We start from the raw sequence: 17,610 nt of genomic DNA, 5'->3' as shown, positions 1-17,610 counted from the left end.
TTACTAATTGTTACCATTTTCCTGGTGGGTAACATCACCAAAACTTGCTTTATGGTATGAAGAGATGTTCTGGTGTTAGTTTTTGAATAGCATTGTTCCTTAGATTGTTATTCTTTAAAACCACTTTGGAAGTACGACTTCTTAAACCTTATTGACAAAAATGACTCTTACAATATGTTAACTTTCGTAAGAGTGTAATGACTTCAGATTTAGCTCTAAAATTAAATCTAGTTTCAAATCCTTAATCCTTACTCTACCATTTACTATGTGATCATGGACATATAACTTAAACTCTCTGTGCTTCAGCTTCCTCAGTTGTAAAATGTTGTTAATAATTGTCCATGTCACATATAGCTACATGAGAATTAAATGATTTTTGACACATAAATTAATTGGAACAATGTCTGGCACAAAGTAATTATTCATAGTAAATATATAATAATTATTAATTTAAAAAATTTTGTTATATAAAATATTGGGATATAATTGTATGCTATGTGGTAACAAAATTAAAAAACAAATAATAAATAATGTTCATTAAGTACACAGACAAACTGAAGGCTTTTTAAGTAAAAACAAACTACAAATTATCTAAAATCTTTAGGTCAAAATATCTTTAACCATACAAACATTAAATTAATGTCCTTTTACAAGAAGACAGAAACATACTAAATACTTTATTAGTGAGAACTCCTAGTTCAGCATGGACACTGGCAGCAAGAGAATAATAGGATATAAATATATTTATCCTAGCATTCATCTTTGTTCATGCTATAGATTATATCAGATCTTTGTTCATGTTTAGATTTGTTCTAGGTTCTTTGTTTATTTATAGATTATCTCTTTGTTTATGCTATAGATTATATCAAATCCAAACCCTAAAATGGAAGAAGCCAAAAGCCAAAGTTTAGAAGAAGACTTTGAAGGACAGGCCACACATACAGGTAAAGCAAATCCAGAAGAAAAAAAATTACTAAGTTAAAATTAAATGTGGATATCTCTAATGTTCTTACTGCCATTATTCAGTATGAAATCTAAGTAATAACTTTGAATGCTTTGATGGAATGATTTAAAAATATTTGAATGGGAAAACTAATGTGAAATCAAATACTCTTAGAGTAGTTTTATTTAGATGTCAAAGAATGAGAAAAACACTAAATATTGAGAATTTCTTACTACGTAATTATCATAAGGCCTCTTCTACACTATAATTAAGCTCTTTCCTCTCTAATTTCCCCCATTGTGAACATTCCTTACAATTGTAAGCAGTACTAGACCAAAAGGTACATAGTTTTTAATTTTAATTTTTGTATATGAAAAAATAAAGAGATGATAAAACATTCTTAAATCAAATGGATTTCAGTATTCCTCTAGAAAACCTAAGACTTCAACTCATTTCACCCAGAGCCTGTTTTCCTAATCTGTTAAATTGTATGGGACTGTATAAATGCCACTATTAAGAGTTTAAAAATCAAATAGCATGTCAGTTTTAAAGTTCAGCTTGTACCTCTTAAGCTTCTTCACTTATTTTGTATACCTTCAACTAGTATAATATTGTATATCAACTCTACTTCAGTTAAAAAATAAATAACACTTAAAAATAAATAAAAATAACAGGTTGGGGTTTTAACACCATTGCATCTTATTAAACTAATATTTTCCTCTTTCTTTTAATAATACAAAATGGAGCCTTTAAATTTAGTCAGAAAGTTGAATAAGTTCACATGAGTATGAGACAAAATAAATGAGAATTCATTTTATTATTTTATTTTATTTTATCATTTATTTATGAGTGGGGGTAGAGGCAGAAGGAGGGGGGCTCCCAGCTGGATGGGAAGCCCCGCCTGGACTTGATCCCAGGATCTGAAGATCATGACCTGAGCTGAAGGCAGATGCTGAACTGACTGAGCCCCCCAGGTATCCTAGGAATTCATTTTATAACAATAATATGAAGAGTACCTTTCTAAGTATGATGGAACCAAGAAACCATAGAGGAAGACCGATAAATTTAGCTATAAAAATGAGGGAGGGATATTTGTTATGCTCCACAAATAAGTGAAACCATATGATAATTGACTCTCTCTGCTTGACTGATTTCACTCAGCATAATCTCTTCCAGTCCGTCCATGTTGCTACAAAAGGTGGGTATTCATCCTTTCTGATGGAGGCATAATACTCCATAGTGTATATGGACCACATCTTTCTTATCCATTCGTCCATTGAAGGGCATCTTGGTTCTTTCCATAGTTTGGCAACCGTGGCCATTGCTGCTATAAACATTTGGGTAGAGATGGCCCTTTTCACGACATCTGTATCTTTGGGGTAAATACCCAGGAGTGCAATTGCAGGGTCAGAGGGAAGTTCTATTTTTAATTTCTTGAGGAATGTCCACACTGTTCTCCAAAGAGGCTGCACCAACTTACATTCCCACGAACAGTGTAAGAGGGTTCCCCATTCTCCACATCCTCTCCAACACATGTTGTTTCCTGTTTTGTTAATTTTGGCCATTCTAACTGGTGTAAGGTGATATCTCAATGTGGTTTTAATTTGAATCTCCCTGAGGGCTAATGATGATGAACATTTTTTCATGTGTCTGACAGCCATTTGTATGTCTTGATTGGAGAAGTGTCTGTTCATATCTTCTTCCCATTTTTTTGATATGTTTGCCTGTTTCGTGTGTGTTGAGTTTGAGGAGTTGATTATAGATCCTGGATATCAACCTTTTGTCTGTACTGTCATTTGCAAATATCTTCTCCCATTCCGTGGGTTGCCTCTTTGTTTTTTTGACTGTTTCCTTTGCTGTGCAGAAGCTTTTGATTTTGATGAAGTCCCAAAAGTTTATTTTCGCTTTAGTTTCCTTTGCCTTTGGAGACATATCTTGAAAGAAGTTGCTGTGGCTGATATCGAAGAGATTACTGCCTATGTTCTCCTCTATGATTCTGATGGATTCCTGTCTCACGTTGAGGTCTTTTATCCATTTTGAGTTTATCTTTGTGTACAGTGTAAGAGAATTGATGGGACTGGAAGAGATTATGCTGAGTGAAATAAGTCAAGCAGAGAGAGTCAATTATCGTATAGTTTCACTTATTTGTGGAGCATATCAAATATCATGGAGGACAAGGGGTGTTAGAGAGGAGAAAGGGGTTGGGGTAAATTGGAAGGGGAGGTGACCCATGAGAGACTATGGACTCTGAAAAACAATCTGAGGGGTTTGAAGTGGCGGGGTGTGGGAGGTTGGGGTACCAGGTGCTGGGTATTATAGAGGGCACAGATTGCATGGAGCACTGGGTGTGGTGAAAAAATAATGAATACTGTTTTTCTGAAAATAAATAAATTGAAAAATTAAAAAAAAAAAAAGAGGGAGGGAGGGGAGGGGTCAAGATGGCGGAGAAGTAGGAGGCTGAGACTACTTCAGCTAGCAGATCACCTAGATAGCTTATCTAAAGATTGCAAACACCTGCAAATCCATCGGCAGATCGAAGAGAAGAAGAACAGCAATTCTAGAAATAGAAAAACAACCACTTTCTGAAAGGTGGGACTGGTGGAGAAGTGAATCCAAAGCGACGGGAAGATAGACCCTGGGGGGAGGGGCCAGCTCCCAGCAAGCAGCGGAGCAATGGAGCACAAAATCAGGACTTTTGAAAGTCTGTTCCACTAGGGACATCGCTCCAGAGGCTAAACCGGGGCGAAGCCCATGCAGGGTCAGCGTGGCCTCAGGTCCCGCAGGGTCACAGAAGGATCGGGGGTGTCTGAGTGTCACAGAGCTTGCGGGTATTGGAACGGGAAAGCCTGCTACAGAGACAGAGCCGACAGTAAGATCACAGCTCGGGGTTACCTTGAATCGGTCGCAGGCTTGGTGAGCTCGGCGTGTGGCCGGAGGTCAGGCAGACGGGAGTTACTGGGTGCTGTTCTCTGAGGACACACTGAGGAGTGGGGCCGCGGGCTCTCGGCTCCTCCAGGCCTGAGACCAGGAGGCCGCCATTTGTATTCCCGTCCTCCGGAACTCTACGGAAAGCGCTCAGGGAACAAAAGCTCCTGAAGCAAAGCAGAGCGGATTACTCAGCCCGGCCCCTGGTAAGGGTGGTGCAATTGCGCTTGGGGCAAAGACACTTGAGAATCACTACACCAGCCCCTCCCCCAGAAGATCAACAAGAAATCCAGCCAAGACCAAGTTCACCTACCAAAGAGTGAGGTTTCAATACCAAGGAGAGCAGCAGAATTCCAGAGGGGGATAAAGCAAAGCACAGAACTCATGGCTTTCTCCCTGTGATTTTTTATTCTTGCAGTTAATTTAATTTTTTTTCTTTTTCATTTTTTTTCGCTTCCTCTGCTAAAATTTTTTTTTACTTTTACCCTTTTCTTTTTTAACATTTTTAACTAGTTTATCTAATATATATATTTTTCTTTTTTATTTTTATTTATTCGTTTTTCTTTTTTTAATTCTTTTCTTTTCTTTCTTTTTCTTTCTTTCTTTCTGAACCTCTTTTTATCCCCTTTCTCCCCCCTCACGATTTGGGATCTCTTCTGATTTGGTTAAAGCATATTTTCCTGGGGTTGTTGCCACCCTCTTAGTATTTTACTTGCTCCTTCATATACTCTTATCTGGACAAAATGACAAGGCGGAAAAATTCACCAAGAAAAAAGAACAAGAGGCAGTACCTAAGGCTAGGGACCTAAACAATACAGACATTGGTTATATGTCAGATCTAGAGTTCAGAATGACTATTCTCAAGCTTATAGCCGGGCTCGAAAAAGGCATGGAAGATATTAGAGAAACCCTCTCGGGAGATATAAAATCCTTTTCTGGAGAAATAAAAGAACTAAAATCTAACCAAGTTGAAATTAAAAAAGCTATTAATGAGGTGCAATCAAAAATGGAGTCTCTCACTGCTAGGATAAATGAGGCAGAAGAAAGAATTAGAGATATAGAATTGTCAATTAACCAAATGACAGAGAATAAAGAAGCTGAGCAAAATAGGGACAAACAGCTACTGGACCATGAGGGGAGAATTCGAGAGATAAGTGACACCATAAGATGAAACAACATTAGAATAATTGGGATCCAGAAGAAGAAGAAAGAGAGAGGGGGGCAGAAGGTATACTGGAGAGAATTATTGGGGAGAATTTCCCCAATATGGCAAAGGGAATGAGCATCAAAATTCAGGAGGTTCAGAGAACGCCCCTCAAAATCAATAAGAATAGGCCCACACCCCATCACCTAATAGTAAAATTTACAAGTTTTAGTGACAAAGAGAAAATCCTGAAAGCAGCCCGGGAAAAGAATTCTGTAACATACAATAGTAAAAATATTAGATTGGCAGCTCACTTATCCACAGAGACCTGGCAGGTCAGAAAGAGCTGGCATGATATATTCAGAGCACTAAACGAGAAGAACATGCAGCCAAGAATACTATATCTAGCTAGGCTATCATTGAAAATAGAAGGAGAGATTAAAAGCTTCCAGGACAAACAAAACCTGAAAGAATTTGCAAACACCAAACTAGCTCTACAGGAAATATTGAAAGGGGTCCTCTAAGCAAAGAGAAAGCCTACAAGTGGTAGATCAGTAAGGAACAGAGACAATAAACAGTAACAGTCACCTTACAGGCAATACAGTGGCACTAAATTTATATCTCTCAATAGTTACCCTGAATGTTAATGGGCTAAATGCCCCAATCAAAAGACACAGGGTATCAGAATGGATAAAAAAACAAAACCCATCTATATGTTGCCTCCAAGAAACTCATTTTAAGCCCGAAGACACCTCCAGATTTAAAGTGAGGGGGTGGAAAAGAATTTGCCATGCTAATGGACATCAGAAGAAAGCAGGACTGGCAATCCTTATATCACATCAATTAGATTTTAAGCCAAAGACTATAATAAGAGATGAGGAAGGACACTATATCATACTCAAAGGGTCTGTCCAACAAGAAGATCTAACAATTTTAAATATCTATGCCCCCAACGTGGGAGCAGCCAACTATATAAACCAATTAATAACAAAATCAAAGAAACACATCAACAATAATACAATAATAGTAGGGGACTTTAACACTCCCCTCACTGAAATGGACAGATCATCCAAGCAAAAAATCATCAAGGAAATAAAGGCGTTAAGCGACACACTGGACCAGACATCACAGATATATTCAGAACATTTCATCCCAAAGCAACAGAATACACATTCTTCTCTAGTGCACATGGAACATTCTCCAGAATAGATCACATCCTTGGTCCTAAATCAGGACTCAACCAGTATCAAAAGATTGGGATCATTCCCTGCATATTTTCAGACCACAATGCTCTGAAGCTAGAACTCAACCACAAAAGGAAGTTTGGAAAGAACCCAAATACATGGAGACTAAACAGCATCCTTCTAACGACTGAATGGGTCAACTGGGAAATTAAAGAAGAATCGAAAAAAATCATGGAAACAAATGATAATGAAAATACAACGGTTCAAAACATGTGGGACAAAACAAAGGCAGTCCTGAGAGGAAGATATATAGCGGTACAAGCCTTTCTCAAGAAACAAGAAAGGTCTCAGGTACAAAACCTAATGCTACACCTAAAGGAGCTGGAGAAAGAACAGAAAGAAACCCTAAGCCCAGAAAGAGAAGAGAAATCATAAAGATCAGAGCAGAAATCAATGAAATAGAAACCAAAAGAACAATAGAACAAATCAACAAAACTAGGAGCTGGTTCTTTGAAAGAATTAATAAAATTGATAAATTCCTGGCCAGACTTCTCAAAAAGAAAAGAGAAAGGACACAAATAAATAAAATCATGAATGAAAGAAGAGAGATTACAACTAACACCAGAGAAATACAAACTATTATAAGAACATACTATGAGCAACTCTAAACTGAAAGCTTTTCCGCTAAGGTCAGGAACACGGCAGGGATGTCCATTATCACCACTGTTATTACATAGTACTAGAAGTCCTAGCCTCAGCAATCAGACAACAAAAGGAAATTAAAGGCATCCAAATTGACAAAGAAGAAGTCAAACTATCACTCTTCGCAGATGATATGATACTATATGTGGAAAACCCAAAAGACTCCACTCCAAAACTGCTAGAACTTGTATAGGAATTCAGTAAAGTGTCAGGACATAAAATCAATGCACAGAAATCAGTTGCATTTCTCTACACCAACAACAAAACAAAAGAAAGAGAAATTAAGGAGTCAATCCCATTTACAATTGCACCCCAAATCATAAGATACCTAGGAATAAACCTAAGCAAAGAGGCACAGAATCTATACTCAGAAAACTATAAAGTACTCATGAAAGAAATTGAGGAAGACACAAAGAAATGGAAAAATGTTCCATGCTCCTGGATTGGAAGAATAAATATTGTGAAAATGTCTATGCTACCTAAAGCAATCTACACATTTAATGCAATTCCTGTCCAAGTACCATCCATCTTTTTCAAAGAAATGGAACAAATAATTCTAAAATTTATATGGAACCAGAAAAGACCTCGAATAGCCAAAGGGATATTGAAAAAGAAAGCCAACGTTGGTGGCATCACAATTCCGGACTTCAAGCTCTATTACAAAGCTGTCATCATCAAGACAGCATGGTACTGACACAAAAACAGACACATAGATCAATGGAACAGAATAGAGAGCCCAGAAATAGACCCTCAACTCTATGGTCAACTAATCTTCAACAAAGCAGGAAAGAATGTCCAATGGAAAAAAGACAGCCTCTTCAATAAATGGTGTTGGGAAAATTGGACAGCCACACGCAGAAAAATGAAATTGGACCATTTCCTTACACCACACACAAAAATAGACTCAAAATGGATGAAGGACCTCAATGTGAGAAAGGAATCCATCAAAATCCTTGAGGAGAACACAGGCAGCAACCTCTTTGACCTCAGCCACAGCAACATCTTCCTAGGAACATCGCCAAAGGCAAGGGAAGCAAGGGCAAAAATGAACTATTGGGATTTCATCAAGATCAAAAAGCTTTTGCACAGCAAAGGAAACAGTTAACAAAACCAAAAGACAACTGACAGAATGGGAGAAGATATTTGCAAACGACATATCAGATAAAGGACTAGTGTCCAAAATCTATAAAGAACTTAGCAAACTCAACACCTAAAGAACAAATAATCCAATCAAGAAATGGGCAGAGGACATGACAGACATTTCTGCAAAGAAGACATCCAGATGGCCAACAGACACATGAAAAAGTGCTCCATATCACTCGGCATCAGGGAAATACAAATCAAAACCACAATGAGATATCACCTCACACCAGTCAGAATGGCTAAAATCAACAAGACAAGAAATGACAGATGCTGGCGAGGATGCAGAGAAAGGGGAACCCTCCTACACTGCTGGTGGGAATGCAAGCTGGTGCAACCACTCTGGAAAACAGCATGGAGGTTCCTCAAAATGTTGAAAATAGAACTGCCCTATGACCCAGCAATTGCACTACTGGGTATTTACCCTAAAGATACAAACGTAGTGATCCAAAGGGGCACGTGCACTCAAATGTTTATAGCAGCAATGTCCACAATAGCCAAACTATGGAAAGAACCTAGATGTCCATCAATAGATGAATGGATCAAGAAGATGTGGTATATATACACAATGGAATACTATGCAGCCATCAAAAGAAATGAAATCTTGCCTTTTGCGACAACGTGGATGTATCTAGAGCATATCATGCTTAGCAAAATAAGTCAAGCAGAGAACGACAACTATCATATGATCTCCCTGATATGAGGAAGTGGTAATGCAACATGGGGGCTTTAGTGGGTAGGAGAAGAATAAATGAAAAAGATGGGATTGGGACGGAGACAAACCATAAGTGACTCTTAATCTCACAAAACAAACTGAGGGTTGCTGGGGGGAGGGGGGTTGGGAGAAGGAGGGTGGGGTTATGGACATTGGGGAGGGTATGTGCCTTGGTGAGTGCTGTTAAGTGTATAAACCTGGCGATTCACAGACCTGTACCCCTGGGGATAAAAATATATGTTTATAAAAAATTAAAAATTAAAAAAAATGAGGGAGGGAGGGAAGGAAGGAAATAAATGTCTGCTATTTAATAGGTCATCATAGCTAATTTCAAAAAACTTTTGACAAAATGGAGGAAACTAGCTGCAATTCAATTGACAAAGGGTTAATTTCCTAATAAATACTGAAAGCACCTACAAATCAATAAGAAAAATAACAACACTCAAGTGTAGAGAAAAGCAAAAGACAGACAATTGAAAAAATAGCCCTTATGAAGTAGTACTATTGTGAGATATGTTTTTTTCCCCTCACTGTTTGTAAAAGTAAAAAGTTTATAAGACACTTTGAAAAGAGGCATACCCATACATTACTGTTAGGGGTGTAAACTAGTACAACCTCCTTAAGAGTAGTTTAGCAATATCAAAATTAGAAATATACATGCTTTATGACCAATCAATTTTACTACAACAACCTATAGATAGACCTACATGGATTGAAAAAAAATGGATGTGCAAGGTTCTTCACTCAGGAATATATATTACAGAAAAAATGGGGAGGAAACAATATACATCAACAAAATCTTTTTAAAGCAAATGAATATCTAACAATGGAATACTATGTCTCCATTTTTTTAAAAAGAATCTCTTTATGTATGCATATGAAAAAATGAGCTATATTATGAATTAAGAAAAGCAAGGCAAGAAAAAGCATCTGTAATATACTACTACTTGTAAAAAAAGAGAGGAGAAAGCAGATTTTCTACACATGCTACACACATGCATATTTTGCATATACAGAAAATATATCTGAAAGATGAATACAAGTGAACAACCAATAATGATTGACTATAATTTTAATATAAGTAACTTTATATTAAAAATATATATTATCTTTGGGGTATTTTTAATTTCTTAAGGAATCTCCACACTGTTCTCCAAATTGGCTGCACCAACTTGCATTCCCACCAACAGTATAGGAGGTTCCCCTTTCTCCACATCCTCTCCATCACATGTTGTTTCCTGTCTTGGAAATTTTGGTCATTCTACCTGGTGTAAGGTGGTATCTCAATGTGGTTTTAACTCGAATCTCCCTGATGGCTAGTGATGATGAACATTTTTTCATATGCCTGATAGCCATTTGTATGTCTTCATTGGAGAAGTGTCTGTACATGTCTTCTGCCCATTTTTTGACATGATTATCTGTTTTGTGTGTGTTGAGTTTGAGAAGTTCTTTATAGATCCTGGATATCAGCCTTTTGTCTGTACTGTCATTTGTGAATATCTTCTCCCATTCCGTGGGTTGCCTCTTTGTTTTGTTGACTGTTTCCTTTGCTGTGCAGAAGCTTTTGATCTTGATGAAGTCCCACTTTTGTTTCCTTTGCCTTTGGAGACATATCTTGAAAGAAGTTGCTGTGGCTGATATCGAAGAGGTTACTGCCTATGTTCTCCTCTAGGATTCTGATGGATTTCTGTCTCACATTGAGGTCTTTTATCCATTTTGAGTTTATCTTTGTTTACGGTGTAAGAGAATGGTCAAGTTTCATTCTTCTACGTATAACTGTCCAATTTTCCCAGCATCATTTATTGAAGAGACTGTCTTTTCTCCACTGTATATTTTTTTCCTGCTTTGTTGAAGATTATTTGACCATAGAGTTGAGGATCCATATCTGGGCTTTCTACTCTGTTCCGCTGGTCTATTTTGTTTTCTGTCTGTTTTAATGCCAGTACCAAGCTGTCTTGGTGATCACAGCTTTGTAGTAAAGCTTGAAATCTGGTAACATGATGCCGCCAGTTTTGTTTTTCTTTTTCAACATTTCCTTAGCAATTCAGGGTCTCTTCTGATTCCATACATATTTTAGGATTATTTGCTCCAGCTCTTTGGAAAATACCAGTGGGATTTTGATCAGAATGACATTAAGAATATAGATTGCTCTAGGCAGTATAGACATTTTAACAATGTTTATTCTTCCTATCCAAAGCATACATACAGATGTAGTGAAAAGAAGGGCCATCTGTACCCCAATGGTCATAGCAGCAATGGCCACGGTCACCAAACTGTGGAAAGAACCAAGATGCCCTTCAACGGACAAATGGATAAGAAAGATGTGGTCCATATACACTACGGAGTATTATGCCTCCGTCAGAAAAAATGAATACCCAACTTTTGTATCAACATGGATAGGACTGGAAGAGATTATGCTGAGTGAAATAAGTCAAGCAGAGAGAATCAATAATCATATGGTTTTGCTTATTTGTGGAGCATAACAAATAACATGGAGGACATGGGGAGATGGAGAGGAGAAGGGATTTGAGGGAAATTGGAGGGGAAGATAAACCATTAGAGACTCTGAAAAACAATCTGAGGGTTTTGAAGGGGTGGGGTTTTGGAGGGTGGGGGAGCCTGGAGGGCACGTATTGCATGAAGCACTGGGTGTGGTGCATAAACAATGAATTCTGTTACACTGAAAAGAAATTAAGTTAAAACAAAGAAAATATATATATAATATAAATAAAGTAATTATTAAGAAATATGTGGAAGAAAGAGAATACATCCACACATATAATACTAAAGGTATAGATATGGCTAATCTTTAGTGAAGGATATTTAAAACTCCATATTTCCAAGAATTTTGACCTTCCAAGCAATTTTATTATTTACCAAGACAACTGAACATCTGAATTCTAGTTGGATCATCCTTGAATTAATTAGTTTTTCCTAAATCTGCAAATCCCTTCCTCTCCTTTGTAAAAGGTTCTTAGAATCTTAAAAGGAATTGGGTGATTATGTAATAATTTTCTCATAGCCTTTTAGTTCTGTTAATTGAAGTCAGGTCTTCACTTACTGGTTGTTTCATATGTGCTATTGTTGTTTTCTGGATCTTGATATCACTTCAATTTGTTTCTCTGATAATCCTAGTGTCCCTAATGATAGTGTGGTGCCAATTCTAGATTATTGCTGAAGCTTCCTTCTTATTTAATAAAAGTGTTATTTTTCCAAAATTCTAATTCCCCTACCTATTCTAAATTTTTAATATCTTTACCCCCAAATTTTGCCAATAGCTGAAAGTACATAATTTGTATTTTCATTAATGTAGATGTTTCAGAGAAATTCTTAGCCAAAACCTATCTAACAAGATTAACATGGGAAAACATTTTTATGAGCAGGGAAGTCAGGCATTTCTAGCCCAAGCAAGGTTCTTTAAATGATACAGAGGATGACAAGTCTATTCCAATGGTGATACTTATACAAAATTCAATTGTATGAATAGTTGTTTTGAAAATGAAGAGGGAAACAATTTGTTTTTTCTTTTATTCCAGGACCCAAAGGAGTAATAAATGACTGGAGAAAGTTTAAATTAGAGAGTGAAGACAGAGATTCAATTCCACCTAGCAAGAAGGAGATTCTCAGACAAATGTCTTCTCCTCACGATAGAAATAACAAAGACTTAAAAGAAAGATTCAGCAGAAAGGTAAGGAAAAATCAGTAGTTATAACTTACAGTGTGTATTCAGTCTAAATGACTGTAAAGAATCACTTTAGAGATATAAAATAGATATATTTCAAAAATATTTATTATGATATTGTTTATGTTGGCCACTCCCCCTAAAAAAACCCCAGGAAATGAAGTAAATGCCTGTGAAGGTATTCCATGTTAAAAAATATATATATAGGAGCTCTTAAAAGAATGAGTTACAAATACACGAGCTGACTTACAGGCAGTTCTATAATATGATAAAGCAAGATACAGAGTATTTTAAGTTATATGATTATCTCATTCTCTAGAGCAAAGGGGAAAAACGCATCACTGTATATATTTTTACACTTATAGAATTACATGATTTTTACACTTATAGAATTACATGAGCAGTATATAGAAAAGTATGGGGGAAATAAATGTATGGAAAGACATTCACCAATCTGACAATATTGGTTATTTAGAAGGGTGGAATTTGTTGAGAGATCTCAACTTCCTTTTCCAAATAGGAGAAAGAAGGTAAGCAGAATAAGCCACATTTTTTTTAAGGTATCAAAATATTTTTAAAGCAGAATTTTTTTTAAATCTCATTTATTGTTACATAATGTGTATGTCCATGTGCTATGTCAAAATATGTTAATGGGGATTATCTCAGAGTATTAGAGTGGTGAATTTCACTATTTATTACTTCCTGCTTTTAGCTTTTAGTGTTTTTGAATCCTTATAATTAGCATATATTATTTATATAACAATAATAACAACAATCATATTTTTTTTAAAAAGATTTTATTTATTTGACAGGGAGAGAGATCACAAGTAGACAGAGAGGCAGGCAGAAAGAGAGGGGTAGCAGACTTCCCACTAAGCAGAAAGACTGAAGCGGGGCTCAATCCTAGGACCCTGAGACCATGACCTGAGCTGAAGGCAGAGGCTTAACCCAATGAGTCACCCAGGCACCCCAACATCAATTGTATTAATTTAAAACCCATTAAGTGACTTCCATTGGGGAATAAATCACGTTAGTGGGTTATATATCACCAAACAAACCAATGTATATGGGTTGTATATTGATTCTCAACAGACAGACTACATCGGAAACATACTTGGTTCTAGGCTTCTGGCCATTGTAAAAATCTTCAAGTCTAAGAATTTGTTTCCAGGGAGCCTGGGTGGCTCTGTGGATTAAGCCTCTGCCTTCGGCTCAGGTTGTGATCTCAGGGTCGTAGGATGGAGTCCCACATTGGGCTCTCTGCTTGGCAGGGAGCCTGCTTCCTCCTCTCTCTCTCTCTCTGCCTGCCTCTCTGCCTACTTGTGATCTCTCTCTGTCAAATAAATAAATAAAATCTTAAAAAAAACAAAACAAAAAAATAAAGAGTTTAAAAAAAAAAAGAATTTGTTTCCAGATTTGGGTTCCTTCACAGACACACTACATGATACAGTTGAGTCAATTAACTTTTCCCATCTGAAGAATTGCAACAACACATTCTCTCTTTGTTTTGAAAAGATATGAAGAGAAAATAAATATGAAAGTATTCAAAACATGTAAAATGCCCTACAAGTGAGAGACATTATGATTATTGAAAATGTTGCAAGGTTAAGCTTGAGAAATATATCTGAATGCCTAACCACCTGAATATGTGATTGGAACAAGATCTCACAAATGCCTATGTAAATCAGTATTACAATACTGATACAATATTTTTATGGTTCAGTCTGTTAAATTAACAGTACTATGGTGCAACTTAAAAGTTATATAAAGCATCTAATTTTTTTAGAGTTAAAAAAATAAAATTGAGAATTATCTTAAAGCAAAAAAGTAATATGACAGGGAAAAGAATGAAGACATTAGAGAAGCAAATATAAGAGGCAGAAATGAGAAGGAATTAATGAAAGAACAAGATATTTCTACTTAACCTGAATCATAGTATCATCTATAAAATGAGAGTAATAATACCTACCTCACAGTTTCATTGTGAGATTTGAGTAAAATAACCTATGTAAAGTGCCTAAAGACATATTAGATTTTCCATAAATACTAGCTTCTTGTCTTCTTAATTCTCCTCCACTTTAAAAATTATCAGCAGCTGCTATTTGAGATGCTACTTGATGGCAAAGCAGCAGCAGAAAATCCCCTTGAGAGCCATCCAACTTCTGTGGTTCTGGCGGCACCACGTCTCTCAATAACACAATCTCCCACATACGTATATATGTATATATGTATTTTGGTGGAGGAGGAGACTGTTTAACATTCTGTAGAATAAGTTAATAATGGTGTAGCTATTTAAAAAGGCTCTGCAGGTATTTTATACCCCAGCTGCAGTGGAAAGTAACTGTGTTGGAAGACAGAAGTTAAGTCTTTTCTCACTTTAGCCTAAACCAGTAGATAAGAATTACCTTCAGGTAATTTAAAGCTCATTTAAAGATGGCTCACTCAACCTCATGCATACAAGATTTAATTCAGTAGATCTGGGGTGGTGCTCCAAAATTTGCTTTTACCAGAATTTCTCAGGTGCTGCTGACACAGCATAAACCTCTTGAATGATCTGATGAACTCCAAATAATAATAAAATCTTTCTTGCTTGAACTCCATCCCATATATTCCAAATGGTCAGTAAGTGATAAGACATTTTTTTAAGGATATAATCTTTTGTGGAGGAGACATTAATATCTAAAGGCATTTGTTAGGGGTACATTTAAGTTGTGTGTGTATGCCTTTTTATTATTTATGAAAGCCACTCCAGAGTAGACCCTGGTGGAATTTTTTCACCCTAAGTAATGGGTAGCTAAGTGGCACATTTTTCTCACAGACACTGTAACCATCTCATGGCTCAACCACATTCAGCAATATTTAGCCATGCATTTAATCAAGCAATAATTACTGCATTCCTATTATGTGCCAGATGCTACAGCAGATAATGAGGAGAGATGAATGATACAAAATTCCTGCCCGATGGACATATCAGTTATAAAAACTATTATGAAATAAATAAGTACATGATACAATGTCAGGTAGTATTTGTTGCTATGAAGAAAAATAAACCAATATTAGGAATAGAAAGCATGGTGTGGGAACTCTTTGAGGTAGTATAATCAAAGAAGGTAACATTTGAACAAAGACTTGAAAGTAGTAAAGGAGGAAAAGGCTTCCACACCAGGAGTGAAATAGGGCAGTGGGGAGAAAACAGTAAATGCAAACTCTTTGAGTTGAGAATGGGTTTGGTATGTCTAAAAATTATAAATTTCTGGGGGCACCTAGGTGGCTCAGGTTAAGCATCTGCCTTGGCTCAGGTCATGATTCCAGGGTCCTGGGATGGAGCTCTGCAGAAGGCTCCTGCTCAGCAGGAAGCCTGTTTCACCTTCTTCCTCTGCCCCTCCCCACTACTCGTGCACACGCATGCTCTCTCTCAAATAAATAAATAACATCTTTTAAAAAAGTAAAAAAAAAGAATATAAATTTCTCACCAAATTATATCAATCATTTCTTTTGTCTATTTCTAGATGAGCATTCAAGAATATGAATTAATTCACCGAGACAAAGAAGATGAAAATTGTCTGCGTAAATACCGTAGACAGTGTATGCAGGATATGCACCAGAAGCTGAGTTTTGGGCCTAGATATGGGTTTGTGTATGAGCTGGAAACTGGGGAGCAGTTCCTGGAAACCATTGGAAAGGAGCAGAAAATCACCACAATTGTTGTTCATATTTATGAAGATGGTATTAAGGGTTGTGATGCTCTAAACAGTAGCTTTACATGCCTCGCAGCTGAATACCCTATGGTCAAGTTTTGTAAAATAAAAGCTTCTAATACAGGTGCTGGGGATCGCTTTTCCTCAGAGGTACTCCCCACACTGCTTGTCTACAAAGGTGGGGAACTCATAAGCAATTTTATCAGTGTTACAGAACAATTTGCTGAAGAATTTTTTTCTGGGGATGTGGAGTCTTTCCTAAATGAATATGGATTACTACCTGAAAGAGAGATACATGCCCTAGATCAGACCAACATGGAAGAAGATACTGAATAAAGAGTCACTATGTCAACATCTCAAACTTCTCCAAGTTAAATATTGATTTTCGTAGTATCCATATTCCTTTAGAGAACACAAAGTATGCCTGTGGCTATTTTAATTTGTAAGAAAAAAAAAGACTAACACTAAAATTATTTGATTGGCATTTCTTATTTTCTTAAATGCATAGAAGTCTTTACTACAAAATATTGTAGTCTTCAGCAACGTGTTAGTCAAAGAGGATATGGATAATATTGTGTTGGTTTTCAAAAATCCCTTTTAAGTTATGTGTTGGCTTTTTTACTCCTTTTTTTTTCCTCAGTAGTATTATTTGGACTTTTAAAATCATATTATCAATTAAAATTTTTCTCATGTGATAAGAATAAAGTTTCACGAGGAAATAACTTTTCTATTTGAATTCTGTTCTTTCACAAGTACTATATTATTAGGGCCCTAAAAGCATTATACAACCCAAAATATTTTAAAAAATCATTCAGTAAGGTATTTTACCATATATATATATATATATATATATATATATTCATATTTATATCTTATAAGAAACTTAGAAACTTTGTGTCACATTAAAGTTATAAAAAAAGGTAGTTTTTTTAAAAATGCAACTTCAGAAGCTAACCATATTAAGGAAAAAAAAGTTTTCGTCTACGGACAAAAGAATATTTAGTAGTGATATAACTACAACTATCATTTTTATTGTCTATTATGGGCCAGGATTTTATACATACATTGTATAATTTTTTACCACAATTCCATGAGTAGATATCCTCAAGTGGATAGCACTTTATAAATGATGAAACTGAAATTTGAGACATTTCCCTTGATATTCGAATGTTTCCCTTGAAAACACTGGGAAAATTTTCCTCCTACATGAGAGAATTATTGGGGAGAATTTCCCCAATATGGCAAAGGGAACGAGCATCAAAATTCAGGAGGTTCAGAGAATGCCCCTCAAAATCAATAAGAATAGGCCCACACCCCGTCACCTAATAGTAAAATTTACAAGTCTCAATGACAAAGAGAAAATCCTGAAAGCAGCCCGGGAAAAGAAGTCTGTAACATACAATGGTAAAAATATTAGATTGGCAGCTGACTTATCCACAGAGACCTGGCAGGCCAGAAAGAGCTGGCATGATATTTT

General features: G+C 36.3%; 1 protein-coding gene across 1 annotated transcript; it reads left to right on the top strand.

Moving 5' to 3' along the window:
* The first annotated feature begins 865 nt into the window (after positions 1–865).
* PDC (phosducin) lies at positions 866–16,469 on the top strand. Its single transcript, XM_045074343.1, has 3 exons — positions 866–944; positions 12,290–12,441; positions 15,945–16,469. The coding sequence occupies exons 1-3, from the start codon at positions 884–886 to the stop codon at positions 16,467–16,469; spliced, it is 738 nt and encodes a 245-aa protein (XP_044930278.1). The 5' UTR covers positions 866–883.
* The last annotated feature ends 1,141 nt before the right edge of the window (positions 16,470–17,610 follow it).

This window comes from Mustela putorius, unplaced genomic scaffold, assembly GCF_011764305.1.
Source record: "Mustela putorius furo isolate JIRA1106 unplaced genomic scaffold, ASM1176430v1.1 tig00537335_pilon_pilon_pilon, whole genome shotgun sequence".
NCBI lineage: Eukaryota > Metazoa > Chordata > Mammalia > Carnivora > Mustelidae > Mustela > Mustela putorius.
The sequence above is the reverse complement of the archived record's forward strand: the minus strand, read 5'-3'. Positions and strand labels throughout refer to the sequence as shown.

What these genes read in the sequence shown, in the direction of transcription:
- PDC (XM_045074343.1), top strand. Translation starts at nt 884, where the DNA reads ATGGAAGAAGCCAAAAGCCAAAGTTTAGAAGAAGACTTTGAAGGACAG. An exon ending in AGGACAGGCCACACATACAG is followed by an intron (nt 945 to 12,289) that starts GTAAAGCAAATC and finishes CTTTTATTCCAG; the next exon opens with GACCCAAAGGAGTAATAAAT. An exon ending in AAGAAAGATTCAGCAGAAAG is followed by an intron (nt 12,442 to 15,944) that starts GTAAGGAAAAAT and finishes GTCTATTTCTAG; the next exon opens with ATGAGCATTCAAGAATATGA.